The sequence below is a fragment of the Branchiostoma lanceolatum genome, chromosome 3, assembly GCF_035083965.1.
Source record: "Branchiostoma lanceolatum isolate klBraLanc5 chromosome 3, klBraLanc5.hap2, whole genome shotgun sequence".
Taxonomy (NCBI): Eukaryota; Metazoa; Chordata; class Leptocardii; order Amphioxiformes; family Branchiostomatidae; genus Branchiostoma; species Branchiostoma lanceolatum.
In genome coordinates this window covers 937,948-951,009 of record NC_089724.1, presented here as the reverse complement: position 1 = coordinate 951,009, position 13,062 = coordinate 937,948, and the positions used below count along the sequence as shown (strand labels likewise).

At 43.3% G+C, this 13,062-nt stretch overlaps 1 protein-coding gene across 7 annotated transcripts in view; it reads right to left on the bottom strand.

The window, feature by feature from the left end:
- LOC136429626 (paired box protein Pax-6-like) overlaps positions 1-13,062 on the bottom strand; it is a 94,941-nt gene that overhangs the window by 30,000 nt on the left and 51,879 nt on the right. The window contains exon 1 of one of the 7 annotated variants that reach the window (XM_066419539.1): positions 10,323-10,924. The exons of 5 other annotated variants lie outside the window; for them this stretch is intronic. In XM_066419539.1, coding sequence (XP_066275636.1) covers positions 10,323-10,329 — 7 coding nt within the window. In that variant the 5' untranslated portion in view covers positions 10,330-10,924. Of the gene's footprint in view, positions 1-7,696; positions 8,280-10,322; positions 10,925-13,062 lie in introns of those variants that run through there. One more of the 7 variants, XM_066419538.1, reaches the window with a different exon arrangement.

Sequence of the window (13,062 nt, the reverse complement as noted above, 5' to 3'; positions counted from 1 at the left end):
CAGGAGGATCTTAAGAAGATATAGAGGAGTTTGGAGATGTCTGGTGGAACTACAGGTAACAGGGCGGATCTTAAGAAGCTATAGAGGAGTTTGGAGATGTCTGGTGGAGCTACAGGTAACAGGGCGGATCTTAAGAAGCTATAGAGAAGTTTGGAGATGTCTGGTGGAACTACAGGTAACAGGGGGATCTTAAGAAGCTACCGAGGAGTTGTGAGATGTTAGGTGGGGTTACAGGTAACAGGGGGGGGGGTCTTAAGAAGCTACCGAGGCTTGGCGTCAGTCTGAACGCAGCAGGGCAGCTCGGCTCGAACCAGGCCGGGGAAAGAAGGGGCCGGGCCCAGACTACATGTTCTGCAGCGGCCGCCCGGCCACCCGAGACGCCGCGCCGGGAGATCGTGAGCTCAACTCGCACGCTTCGGCACCGGCCCTCCGGTTTACAGGCGTTAGTAAACATGGCAACAACAAACAAATAAACAAACAAACAAACAAACAAGCTCAACACGCATGCTTCGGTACCGATTCTTCGGTAAACAATCGTCAGCAAACAGCACTTCAACAAGCAAGCAAGCTCAACACGCACGCTTCGGCTGCGGCCCTCCGGTTTGTGTTTGTTAGTAAACATGGCAACAATTTGCAACAAACAAGTAAACAAATAACAAACAAACAAGCTCAACACGCACGCTTCGGCTCCGGCCCTCCGGTTTACAGGCGTTAGTAAACATGACAACAACAAACAAGTAAACAAATAACAAACAAGCTCAACTCGCACGCTTCGGCACCGGCCCTCCGGTTTACAGGCGTTAGTAAACATGGCAACAACAAACAAGTAAACAAATAACAAACAAACAAGCTCAACACGCATGCTTAGGTACCGATTCTTCGGTAAACAATCGTCAGCAAACATCACTTCAACAAGCAAGCAAGCTCAAAACGCACGCTTCGGCTGCCGCCCTCCGGTTTATGTTTGTTAGTAAACATGGCAACAATTTGCAACAAACAAGTAAACAAATAACAAACAAACAAGCTCAACATGCACGCTTCGGCACCGGCCCTCCGGTTTACATTCGTTAGTAAACATGGCAACAACAAACAAACAAACAAACAAGCTCAACACGCACGCTTCGGCCCTCGAGTTTACATTTGTTAGTAAACATGGCATCAATAAACACGCACGCAACAGCTATTATCCACACTTAAACAACGCTCAAATAATAATCAATAAAGCTACATAATTCATCTACCTTCCTATTGACAACAAGTATGAACAAGCGAATCTACAACAGTTTTCACACATGATGATAACAAACATTCGAACTAAACACGCAGAGAAAGCAAGAAGTTTAAACGGATTTTGAGCAACAGGAGTTTCAAAAAAGAAATCATAAATCATAACAGAAAAAGCAACGAAATATATAAATTTTTGGTGATATCGGACGTTATACACTATCTTTCTGTTATACACTATCTTTAGCGAATCAGCGAATGTTTTTGAAGCAAATTACCCCATCGAAATACCATACGACTGTCGGAAAGACTGCACTCTGAGATGAAAAAAGGGTGATACTTTGTTTCAAATGTTAATGATCTAAATGTGCGTCCCACGTGCACAATAAGCAGCGGATGCGAGGTGCTTGAGAAACAAACAATGGCGAAGAAGAAAGGCAAAGTGCTAATGGCACAAACATCATCATGTCATCCTTTGTAGATATACTGTGTGAACATAGAGATGGTGAAGCCATGTATGAACACAAACCATGCATTCTGGCCATTAGGTAATTGGGTATTAACATCAGACATGACAGAACTGTGCTCATCAAACTCAACCTGACAACTCGCGTAGGTGGGAGTCTGTGAAGGGGCATCCAGACGGCATTGTTGGTTTTGATCAGACAAAGAAAATATTTTGTATATGGCGTTACTGTAGCTCATGAGAAGAGTGGGTATAAAATCTGTTGTAAAGTATATGTACGGACCAACTTGTAGGCTTTTTTTTTTTTTAAGTTGAAGTTAAAATCAGCGTACAGAAACTCACATAGTTGTGGAACAAAGATGATGGACGTTTGTTTCCTTTGTTTGCTGGATTGGTTCTGTTTGTAGATGATTGAGTTTTAGCAACACGAATGAAGAGACTGTACTAGCTAAACACTTAGTTTATGTTTATAAAAACAGCTTTCCTTTTCTTTGCTTACTGGTTTGAAATGACGAACGTCCAATTAAGTAATGTACAAAATTAGCCAGTGTACTTGAAAGAAGGTGTATATGATTCATCGACATTCTAGACGATTAGATATTAACTTAAAGGCAAAACTCCATCTGTATTCGTTAGATGTCGGCTAACTTCGTGCACTGATTTCCATAACGGAATGTCTGAATGCACGTTTTACGTATCGGGTACAGATAATAGAATTCTCCTTTGATGGGACAATATTGTTGTTGGTTGGACTAATCCTGTTAGGGCGAACGCGCTGAAAGGCCGGGCGCGGCGCGGTGCTCACAGCGCCTCCATCTGCTGGGTCCCCCCCGCCCGCCCGGTCACTGCGCCCGCTGACGGGGCCTTTGTATTCACCCACTCCGATTGTCGGGCTACACTTGCCGAGAAAGGAGGGTCGGGGTGAAAATCAGAGGTACGCAATTACGGGTCGGGTCTGGCGAGCCGGTGTCGACATATTGCGGCGGATTTGGTTAATCCAATTACAATCGGACAGCGTAATCCGGCGGGCGGCCGTAATCCGTGCCGCAATGTCCCGGAAATAAACGACGTTTTTTTTCCTTCTCAAGTGTTTCCTGGAGAGTTCAATGGAGCTAACGAGATTATGGGGGATAAAGCACCACTTTGAGACTCTAGCTATGCTCCAATACTCTTACACAGCTCTGATACGATTGGTTCGTTTCCTACAAGTGGTCTCGTTCCAATTATCATTGAATTAGATGATCTGTACCTGCAACATACTTCTTTTAGTTTAACATCATCATCATCAGGCGACGTGCCTTCGCTACGACAGGGTTATAGCGCCCTTTTTACTCTTTTAGTTAATGCGGCTGCAGAATGTTTCGACTACTGCAGCAGCAGAAAACAGTGGACTAGCTAGATAAAGATATAATGGGATATTGCAACCAGTGTTCTCCGTTAGCGAGGCTATTTTACAGTTTCTAACGAATTTCTTTTCATTTAGAAGAAGAGAATGTAGCGTTCACGGGAACATACTTCTTTTAATTGAACCTCCAGCGATATACTGTGAGCACTGTTCTTACCATGCCAAGGCAATCAAACAATTGCAAAGTACATCACAGAGGAAGAATATAGCTTCAAGCGGAACATCTTAAACTAAAACATTTGTAGAGCTTCTTGTAGATATCTTAACGTTTCTTTCACTTTACTTTCCTACTAGAATATCTTCCCTTCGCTTACAGGCTCTCAGAGAATGTACCAACTGGACCGTGCGGGCGTTCAGCGGTAGAGGCAGAAACTGCCAAGCCAAAGTCGAACCTCCAAAAAACTGCTCAGAATCTTACCAACAATTCACACCAGAGGACGTGAATATACGTAAACTAAATGTAGATATATTGCATAGCGCAGAATAGATCTGACTGCGCCGATCTGACTTATTCAACGGCAGCAAACATGCTGCATTGTTTTAGGCACAACACAGGGTTCGGGTCGAACTTCCGAAAACCAACTCTGAACAACCCCTTACCGCACCAGAAAGATGTAGCTATCTGTAAACCACATGTAAATATAACAAAGAATAAATATGAGTGCGCTGATCTGACAAATTCAATCGGCAGCAAACATGCTGGATTGTTTTTTCGCACACAGGGTTAGGTAGCTAAATATCTTAAAACTACACCATTACTAGATGTGTAATGTCATGTATTTCCGCGTGACGATGTGTATAATCGCCCAAACGCAGCTGTGCCGTAAGTAGGGGTCGGGAGAATGTTTAGTGTGATAAATGCGGGGCTAGGCGTGCAGAATGGTTGTTAGGAAGTCGTGATTAAAGCTCTACTCTATGTGTAATGCTTGACATGTTTGAAGGTGTGAAACGAGATCGCCCTGATGACAAAGGGCGTTCCGATCACATAGACTCACATCTAGCGTCTCAAATGTTCTCTCAGTTAATGCAGAACACCATGCTGCGGCTTCTTAACAAATATGCACAATGTCAACAACTTGCTGCCAAGAAAAGTACGGCCTAGGATTTAGAATGACTTCACTTAGAAATGTTGATTTAGCATCAAACTCATCATCAAAACGCTTGTAAACAGATAAGCGTTAAACGATTAATCCACTGGAAAAAAGTTGTAAGATTTGTTCATCAAAAAGAAAACATGATTTTATCAAATATGTAAGGACAAGATCGAAATAAAATGTATGGTATTGACGATATTTCTGCAGTGATCAACTCACTGTTAAGCCAGTTTGAGAAGAAAAATATGGCAGTATTGTGTAAACCGATACTACCGCTGACAAAAGAAGCGATTCGAATTACCCTCAAACGGTCCAGAAGCACTCACCATCGCCTACTGCCCATATGGCAAGCAATTGAAAAAAAAAAACAACCCGTTATCTTAATTTGTCTTAAGAACGTATTAAAAATCCATCGCATTAAGCGGACAATCATACTGGACACATTAGGAATAAAGACTCTACCGATGCACACGTCAACATGTAACGTTACGATCTATGCTCGGACCGCAATGTTGCCGTAAACAGATAGAATTAAGTCACAGTCCAGCGCATTCCTGACGGAGAGTGCGAGGGAACGACTTTCCGTTCAACATCTGTCGTGTCGAGAAAATTCACCGAAACCAACAAATCAAATAACTTCGGGTCTGCTGAGCAGACTAATAGTGGTGCTGAGGAGGACCCCATTCTCTAACGCGCGGTCCTGTCAATAAATCTTACCGCTGGTCCCGTCTCTAATGACCTGGTAGTGCACCAGACCTAACGTGTCACCCATCGCGTAAATGCCTCCATTAAATGAATGTTTCTCGCAGGTAGAAAAGGCAGCTTCTATGTGGGTCAGATTTGGGTCAATTGCTTTCAGGTAATGTGGCCAGGTGTACCGTGTTAATGGCGGCCAGGTGGGAGGTGGGCAGGGCCTCAGGTGAGGAGAGGGACGTCAGGACGGACGGGAGGGGCGACGCGCAGGTGAAGTAAGAAATAACTTTGTAAAATTTATCAACCAGTAATCTTGTATGAAAGCGAAACAACCACGATAATAACTATCACCACGAGTTATCAACTAAAAATGAGGCGTGCAAAATGTATTAGCTCAAACAGTGAGTTTATAATGTAACAACATTACGTTGTAAATAGGTTTCCCTCTGCCAGATCGTCTAAGGAAAAAAAAACGATCATGCTTATAATTTCGAATTTATCAACTGAAACATTCAATTTTTCGATACGTGAATTCTAAGCGTGATCCTCTCAATTGAAAATGAAGAAAATTAGGTATGCAAAGTGTTTTATCTCGAACGATTAACGTACAATGTAAAACGATGGCGTATAAAATAGTAGTGACATCTTCATTAAGCAGATTGCATCACCTTTTGGTGTTAGATATTGACTTAGGCGCGACAAGTCGCACGGTGTTATATTTCTAGCTGCCACCAATGTTATATGACATCAAAGAACGGTTGGTATCCCACCCTATGGATACAGATCAAGACATAGTTAAGCTCATGTTGCCGACTATTTGGATCCTACTCACACCTTAGCGACGACCAGAGTCAGACCGTCTTAAAGTCTCCCTGTATAAGACGCTGCCAGACACGGCCAGGTGTGTCGGGACAGGTAACCTCAGGCTGAGAAGGGGAGTCGGCAGGTACCCTGCTGAGTCTCGCCCTCATGCATCAAAACAACCCAAATGTGCAGCACGACAATACACGGCAAAACACGCCAAATGTGCAGCACGACAATACACGGACGCGCTCTTTGTGTAGCCTCTACCAGGCCCTGCTACCGGGCGTACGGATCGTAGAATTCGTCAGAAAAAGGAATGATTAACCAGTAGAATCAGTCCACGGTGAGGATCACATATTGCCCGTGTAGGACTAGAAGTCTGCAGAGTGAAACCGTGCCAAATATTCTCACTATAGCTGGAGTAGTTAGTCTGGTAAAGACTACTCTTTGTGTCCGATGGCATCTCTTCTCCACACAAAGCTTCCACCAGAGTCGGGTGGGGTTATTCACGAACCCCTTCAAAATGTTAAAGGGCAAATCTACAATTTTCCTCAGTGTGGTAAAGATGCGGAAATCGTTGAATAAGCAAATCAACTGAACCGTGTTGTAGATAATCTCACCAATGCGTCTATGTGTATGTGCGACAGACGAGTTGACGAGTTGATACATATAAACCGAGCAGCAAAAATAATTGAAAACGTGCCGCAGAGTAAGATTTTTAAAAGCCCAAATTGCTGAACACTATCAACGGACTTACGGACTAACTAGAAGATTAGATACAAGGCGACCAGCTAATATGTACACAACAAAACGTGCTATAAAATAAGGTAAAATGATATCGTACATATCCTATGAGCGACGAAAATATCCCCGATAAACTGCACAACGCAGTGATTCGGTTCCAAATTGATTTTTTATTTGTTGACATGGATTCCGTACGTTTTTAATGCATGGCAATTTAGGGATTATGTTAAAATCTTTGTCCGACAATAAACAGACCATTGGGTAAGGCCTGTTGCTATAATTACGTAGGCGCCAAACATTCATGTTTTTTGGATGCTTCCGAAACGTTTTAGTTTGATCCATTATAGGGAGGCATAAATGATAACCAGATATTTTTATCTTCTGGAAAATCTTTGGCTTCAGCAAGAAGTATACATCATACGAGTAGCATGATTATGAAAATATCAAAAGCTTGTTTGAAGTGACCCATGAACTCCCAGAATCGACAAACACACGTCTGTAAATTATCGCTTACGGTTAGTTCTTATTACGACAGTTCACAGACGGATTCACACTCTTGAACCGACTCCGTAAATCAAACTAGAAAGATAAAGGGCTTTTTGTCGACTTAAGTCGGGTATGATTTAGTAAAGATACTGACCATATCGATGAGGCAACAGAGCCGTCGATGTCTCGCGGTGTGCACTGTCCTTGTGGAAAACTGTTTTCATCAAACCGTCCCGTTTGAACCATTTCATCAAATATATCGCCAAAATCTTTTTAGATCCATGCCGGATGTCCAAACAGTTGAATGCAGAGCCAAGTCTACCGGCAATATCAGCCGACATAAAAAACTGAAGGTCCTCGCCTACACGAAAGCTAAAGAAGACAAACCAGCTTGTTTGTACAAGTCAATGAAGCAACATTCCCAAATCAGGAAACACTGTTCCCACTTCAGCAACTGGCATCAGACCCAACCTCTATCTCTAACTGAAGTCTGAGGAACGATATACAGGTTTAGACGGTGGGATCCATCTCTACTAGGGTAAAATCTACCAGGCAGCCACCAAAGCAGTTGAAATTATGTCCCTGTCCTTGTAAATGGACTAGCTAGACGCAGACAGAACCCCTCGAAGAGAATCCACAACCACATTAAATCTTAGAAGATGCACACATCTATGTTAACTTTTACAGTGAAACCTACACTGCCTGCAAGGCGTGACCGTTTAAGGTAAGGCTCTGCACAGCATTTACTAACAGATACAACAGCCCTTTCATCCGACATACCTCCATCCATGAACTACAGGCGCAAACCTTCGGTAGGATGTTGTGGATCGGTCCACGACTCTATCTGGACGTTGGTGCTCGAACCACGACGCTAGCTGGACCCTGGGACTGAAACCACGGCTTCCCTGTCCAATGTTGACCAGGCACACGGCAGCAGAAGCAGACAGAAGCCACTGACTGGCAAGAGTTCGCGGAGAACGTGCTAGCGAGGCGGCCGTCCTGGCTGAAACACCTGCGTACCTGGGAAGACTTGCGGGGCGTCCCGCTGTGTGGGGAGGCCTGGCGGCGCGCTGCAGGCCGGGTAGATCCGGAACCAACACCCGGGGGAGACCCGCAGCGACCCCCGCAGATGTCCGCACCTCCGCGCCTTAGCTGGCCGAGAGTTCACCAGCTTAAGAACCTTAAGGTAGAGATCTTTAAGAAGGTATGTAGACGAAGCATCCGAGTTTTACGGCTCCGTACATGTACCTGTGCGCACAGGTGAGCCGTACCTGTCCGCACGGTTACCGGGCTGGGAGAGGCTTCCTGCTGGGCCGGACGGCGCCACGGCCCTTTGATGTTCGGTTTGAAAAGGTGGGAGCGCAGGTGAGAAGGCAGGTGACTCTTCCTCGCTCTGTCGGCATAAGGGCGGTGGAACCAGTCGTAAAGCCGGTAGGTTTTGTTTTGCTCAGCTCATGCTGTTTTTATTTAGAAAGAAAAACCTAAAGATAAAGTTAAACCGTTTTGTTCGACATCCATCGCAAAGCTCTGATCGGTGACAGCCATTTTTGTATGCATGCGATATAATAAGTTCGCCGAGGACACATAGAATCATAAAATGTACAGAAATTGCACGCTGGCCTGTTTCATTTCTGGTGGACTGTGTGTTTCTCTGCTGTACAATGACGGAAAGTGGGACCCCAGGAAAGGTAAGCCTTATTTCTAAAATACCTGTTAACAAAGAACTCGTAATTACGACTAAACAAAGCGCTACAAACACAGTTTCCTTTTTGCTAGGGTGATAGTTTTATATAGTACTAAAAAGATGGCAAAATGATAAAATGTTTGGAACACCACGATGACCACTCATTAAATCGTTGTTACAGGGGGTCCTCCTGACTATAATCCCTGCCAGTAACGATTCCTTTGAGCCACATACTGTCAAACTGTACGTTGAATCCGATAAAATATTTACAAAAGAATTTCTTTATGTTAAAAGAATGTTGAAATTATTTATATACGGGATTGTAGTAGATATTAAAATTTGTTTCAGCACACAATATACCTACACTACCAAACTTTTGTCTGTTTTTGTTGGAATACAGTTCAGAGCTACCTATAATAGAAACTAGACACTTATGGAATTCTATGACAAACGTGGGTTTCCTTTCACGTAATCTGTAATTTCTTGCCATAAATCGGGGGCATGAATAAAATAACGCAGTGGAGGAAAAATTGTTGTTTTGCCAAAAACGGTTTTGAGTTATTGTCAACATTGCGTGGTTGAATATTTTTACAGTACGGCTAGATGGCTACAAAAGAAGAAAAAATTACAGTAAAACTTTTGTCAGAACTGGTTAGCTTCGTTATAAGCGGCTTTATAAACTTTGTATGATCGGAAAAGATCTTTTCAGCAGTAAGCAGCGTTCATGTAGGTCTATCTATTACAAGTTACAGGCCTATGGTACATTTAGATTGCCACATACAATATTAAACTCCGGATCACTGAAAAAATAATGCGCTATACGAATTCAATTTGTTTGTGGTACTACTAATGTGTTTTAGGTTTTAACATAGAAATAAAGTAAACTGTGCAGTTTTAAAATCATTTTCTAAAAATATTACTGTATTATATTTCTTTCTAAAGCATAAAGCTTCCGTTCATTTTCGGTGTTCCAATGAAGGATGAAATCGAATTTGGATTGATCACGTTTCAAACTATATCAGTTTAACATGTAGATCTTTATCAGTTCAAGTTAAAGAATGTGATTCTGTTAATGGTCGACAGCGGTGCAGCCAAAACTGCTATGAAGTTAGAATATCCCGGCGAACGCGTTACCCTCCTCCGGGATATCTGCTATTTTGGCCAAGAATACAGTCACTCAGTTTGTGCATGGGACTTTGCATTTTGACCATTTCAGGACTGTAAGGAAGACTGTGTATTTTAAGGAGCTGTTAATTAGTACATAACGTGAAGATAATTATTTTGTTTACTGAGTTTGTACGGCTGAATGGATACCCTTACTGCTGACTACATGTAATGTTTTCATATCTCAAGGTGGCGTTAGAAAGCAGTGTTGAAATGTTCTACACAAAATGACAAAGGCGAGACATACTGTCGATGAAATATGTTACAAAATATAAAAGCTGCAAAGTAACTTCGGTACTGTCATTGCTTGTAGAGGAACGTGTCTGAAGTTGCAGTAGTAACAGAAAAGTCATAATGAGACCCTTTCGAAAATGCGTAGCGTGACGTTTGTAAAACATCGTTTTGACAAGGTCATGAACCAAAAGCAACAGAAATGAGCATTTCTGTTTCCTCCGTCCTAATAAAAAAAACACAAGTCGTTGAACCACAAAAGGCGCCCGTTAGCGCTGTTTACAGCACAGTAAAACTAGACAAGACAAGATAAGCTTTATCACCTACGTCCCATGCCTTCTCCCTCTCACCCGGCACGGCGCACTCCGCAGACGACTCCACCGTGTCGCCTTGGCAACTCCCTCCAAAACCTCCGCAAAATTGGCAAATCGTCCGAAACGATCTTCAGATTGCCGAAGACGCGCGGGATGAGGCCGACCCGTCGGGAGGAGCGGTGTGTGTGTTTACAGCGAGCCGTGTGCGTGCGTGCCAGCGATGTGACCTCGTTAGACCTGCGTCGGTGCCGACTCGCTGGACCCGCGGACAGAGTCGTTGTCGGGGTGTCCTTCAGTCAGACGGGACCTCAGGCAAAACACATAAATCTCACGACCGTCCTCCGGTCCTTTCAGGGCGGCAGTTTTATGGCGGAGCGGCCCAGGTAAGGTCCCTCTCGCGGTGTCACACGGAACACAGATGGGGAATCCGCCCCGACAGTTCGGGCCCGAAAAACCTCACGCCAACAAGACACCTGAACAGCTCTGAAAGTTTCTCCAGGCAGCCTGAACAGATGCGGTGTGAATTTTACCGGCGACTTTGTGAAAGATGGAACCGCTGAAGAAGCGCTGAGTTTGCGAGCGGTGTTGTTTACGGGTCCGGTCCTGTCAGTCAGGCGGCGGCCATGACAGTTGTGCCTGGTCTGTGCGGCGGGGCGGCCCATACCCGGCCTGTGACGTCACGTCCCACGGGAGGAAGGGAGGGAGGGGCTGACTGACGGAATGTCACTTATAACTTTTGTTTGTCAACGATTCAACGACTATGTAAATTACAGCAGTTAAACATACAATGCCTACTTTCCAAACTTCTAATGCCGCACCATAAATAATAGGATATTGCAATATTGACTGGAGGTAACGATATGCGTCGAGGGGTATATTACTGATACATGTACTTTATGGTAATAGAAATCACCGGTTCAGTGTAGTATTTCAATAAAGGGATGACCTATCGTGTTTTATGTCAGTAGAATTTCTTATTATTTTCATTGATGTTATATTCTGATAGGGCAATATATACAGAGCTTTCTACCGCGAATATAGCTGTATCAAACGAATTTACGTTGATACAGCGATCGTGTGGTCGAATAAGCACCTTTTTCTACAGCCTGGTACAGGATTTCTGCACTTTCCATCCTGAACTTCCCATTCTAACGTACACCAACTGTATGCATAAAATCTTGGTAAAAGCTAAATATCGCAACCTTTCCATTCCGAATCTCGACAAAAGACACACAAGGAAAAATTAGACGACCGTGCCGGAATACAGTTTTAAGATCGCTGTTTTGGCGGCGGCTCGGCTGTCAAATACAAAATAGTCAATCATCATGTTTAGAAAAACGAACGATGTAACCTGTGACCAGACACTTCGGGTGTAGTTCCCTATCGAAAACTTGAAAACTCCATGGCAAGCAAAGACGACGAAATGCCGCCACGTCTCCCACAATGAACAGTAACAACCCACAGCCAGAAACAGGAGTTCCAAAACACAACAAAATGCGCCCGATGAAAATCACTGGAACGTAAGACTCGCCATTCTGACTATGATTGAATCTTCTTTCACGAGAATCAAGAGGGAAATTGAAAAGTCTATAGAGTTGTTTAATCCACTTGTCTGTGTTTTGCAAAGTTTTCCGGGCGGCTAGAGTGATCCGGCTTTGCTAAGGCGATGATCTGAGTTAGCTGTCTCCATCTGAAGACCGGACACCGGCCCCGCATAATCCGATTAGAGCAAACCCAAAACACTCACCTTTTAACTGGCTTTTCTCAACGTGAGAAGTGGATATCAAAACGGCTTCTGTACAACAAGTGGTGGGATACAAAACAACTGTTGTGCTAGAAAAAAGAAAAATCTGAAGCCACCAAGAAGGCAGATTCATAATTCTCGATCTTTTAGAGTTGATCAGTGAAGGCTAGCCCATTCCCTCGCTAGAAAAAAAAAATCGAAGCTGTGGTGAATTTGTAACTATAAAAATGGAAGAAACTAAAGAAAATTACATGCTTAATCTATGCAGACAAACATAATATATCAAATAGGTTTGTTAATTATCTGGAGCAGAGGTCTGATCATAGAGAAGTCTCACATTTATATGTAACCAAAAAAAAAACGTAGAACGTAGACAACACATTTTCCTTTAGTCGACCGCCAGGAAAATAGTGTAATAATCATAAAAATGAACAAAGCGAATAAAAATTCCGCGCTAATTCTAAGCAAACAAATAGAAATTTGACAAATAGGTTTATTAAGTCCCTGGAACAGAGTCCTAATTCTATGTATGTACATTCAGTCCAACAAGACGTAGAATCTAGCCAACACATTTTCCTTCAGTCGATCGCCACGAAGAATTATGTATAACATGCGTTTAAGGTACCAAACATAAATGACTCACGGTGATACATAGCTAAACCACTTATCATATCAGATAGATGATAACTAGTTATTTGTCCATGCTCACTGTATGATATATTACAGACTAGTGGACGAAGTCGCTTCTGTAACACGAGCATCGTGACCAGAGAGGGCTCTTGATGTATCTACTTTTTACTAAATTAGCGCGATGCTGTCTTGACGTTAGCCATGATAAACATCAGGTATAACAGAGCTAGCAGACGTCTACGAAATCGAATCAGTTGGTGAAACGGTAGTGTAGACTGGACGCAGTAGTCATAATCTAAGTAAAGCCGAGTCCCTTGGGTAAAGGGCGGACTTGCAGCAATACAAACTTGACGACTACAAACTATCACACTCGTCGGCA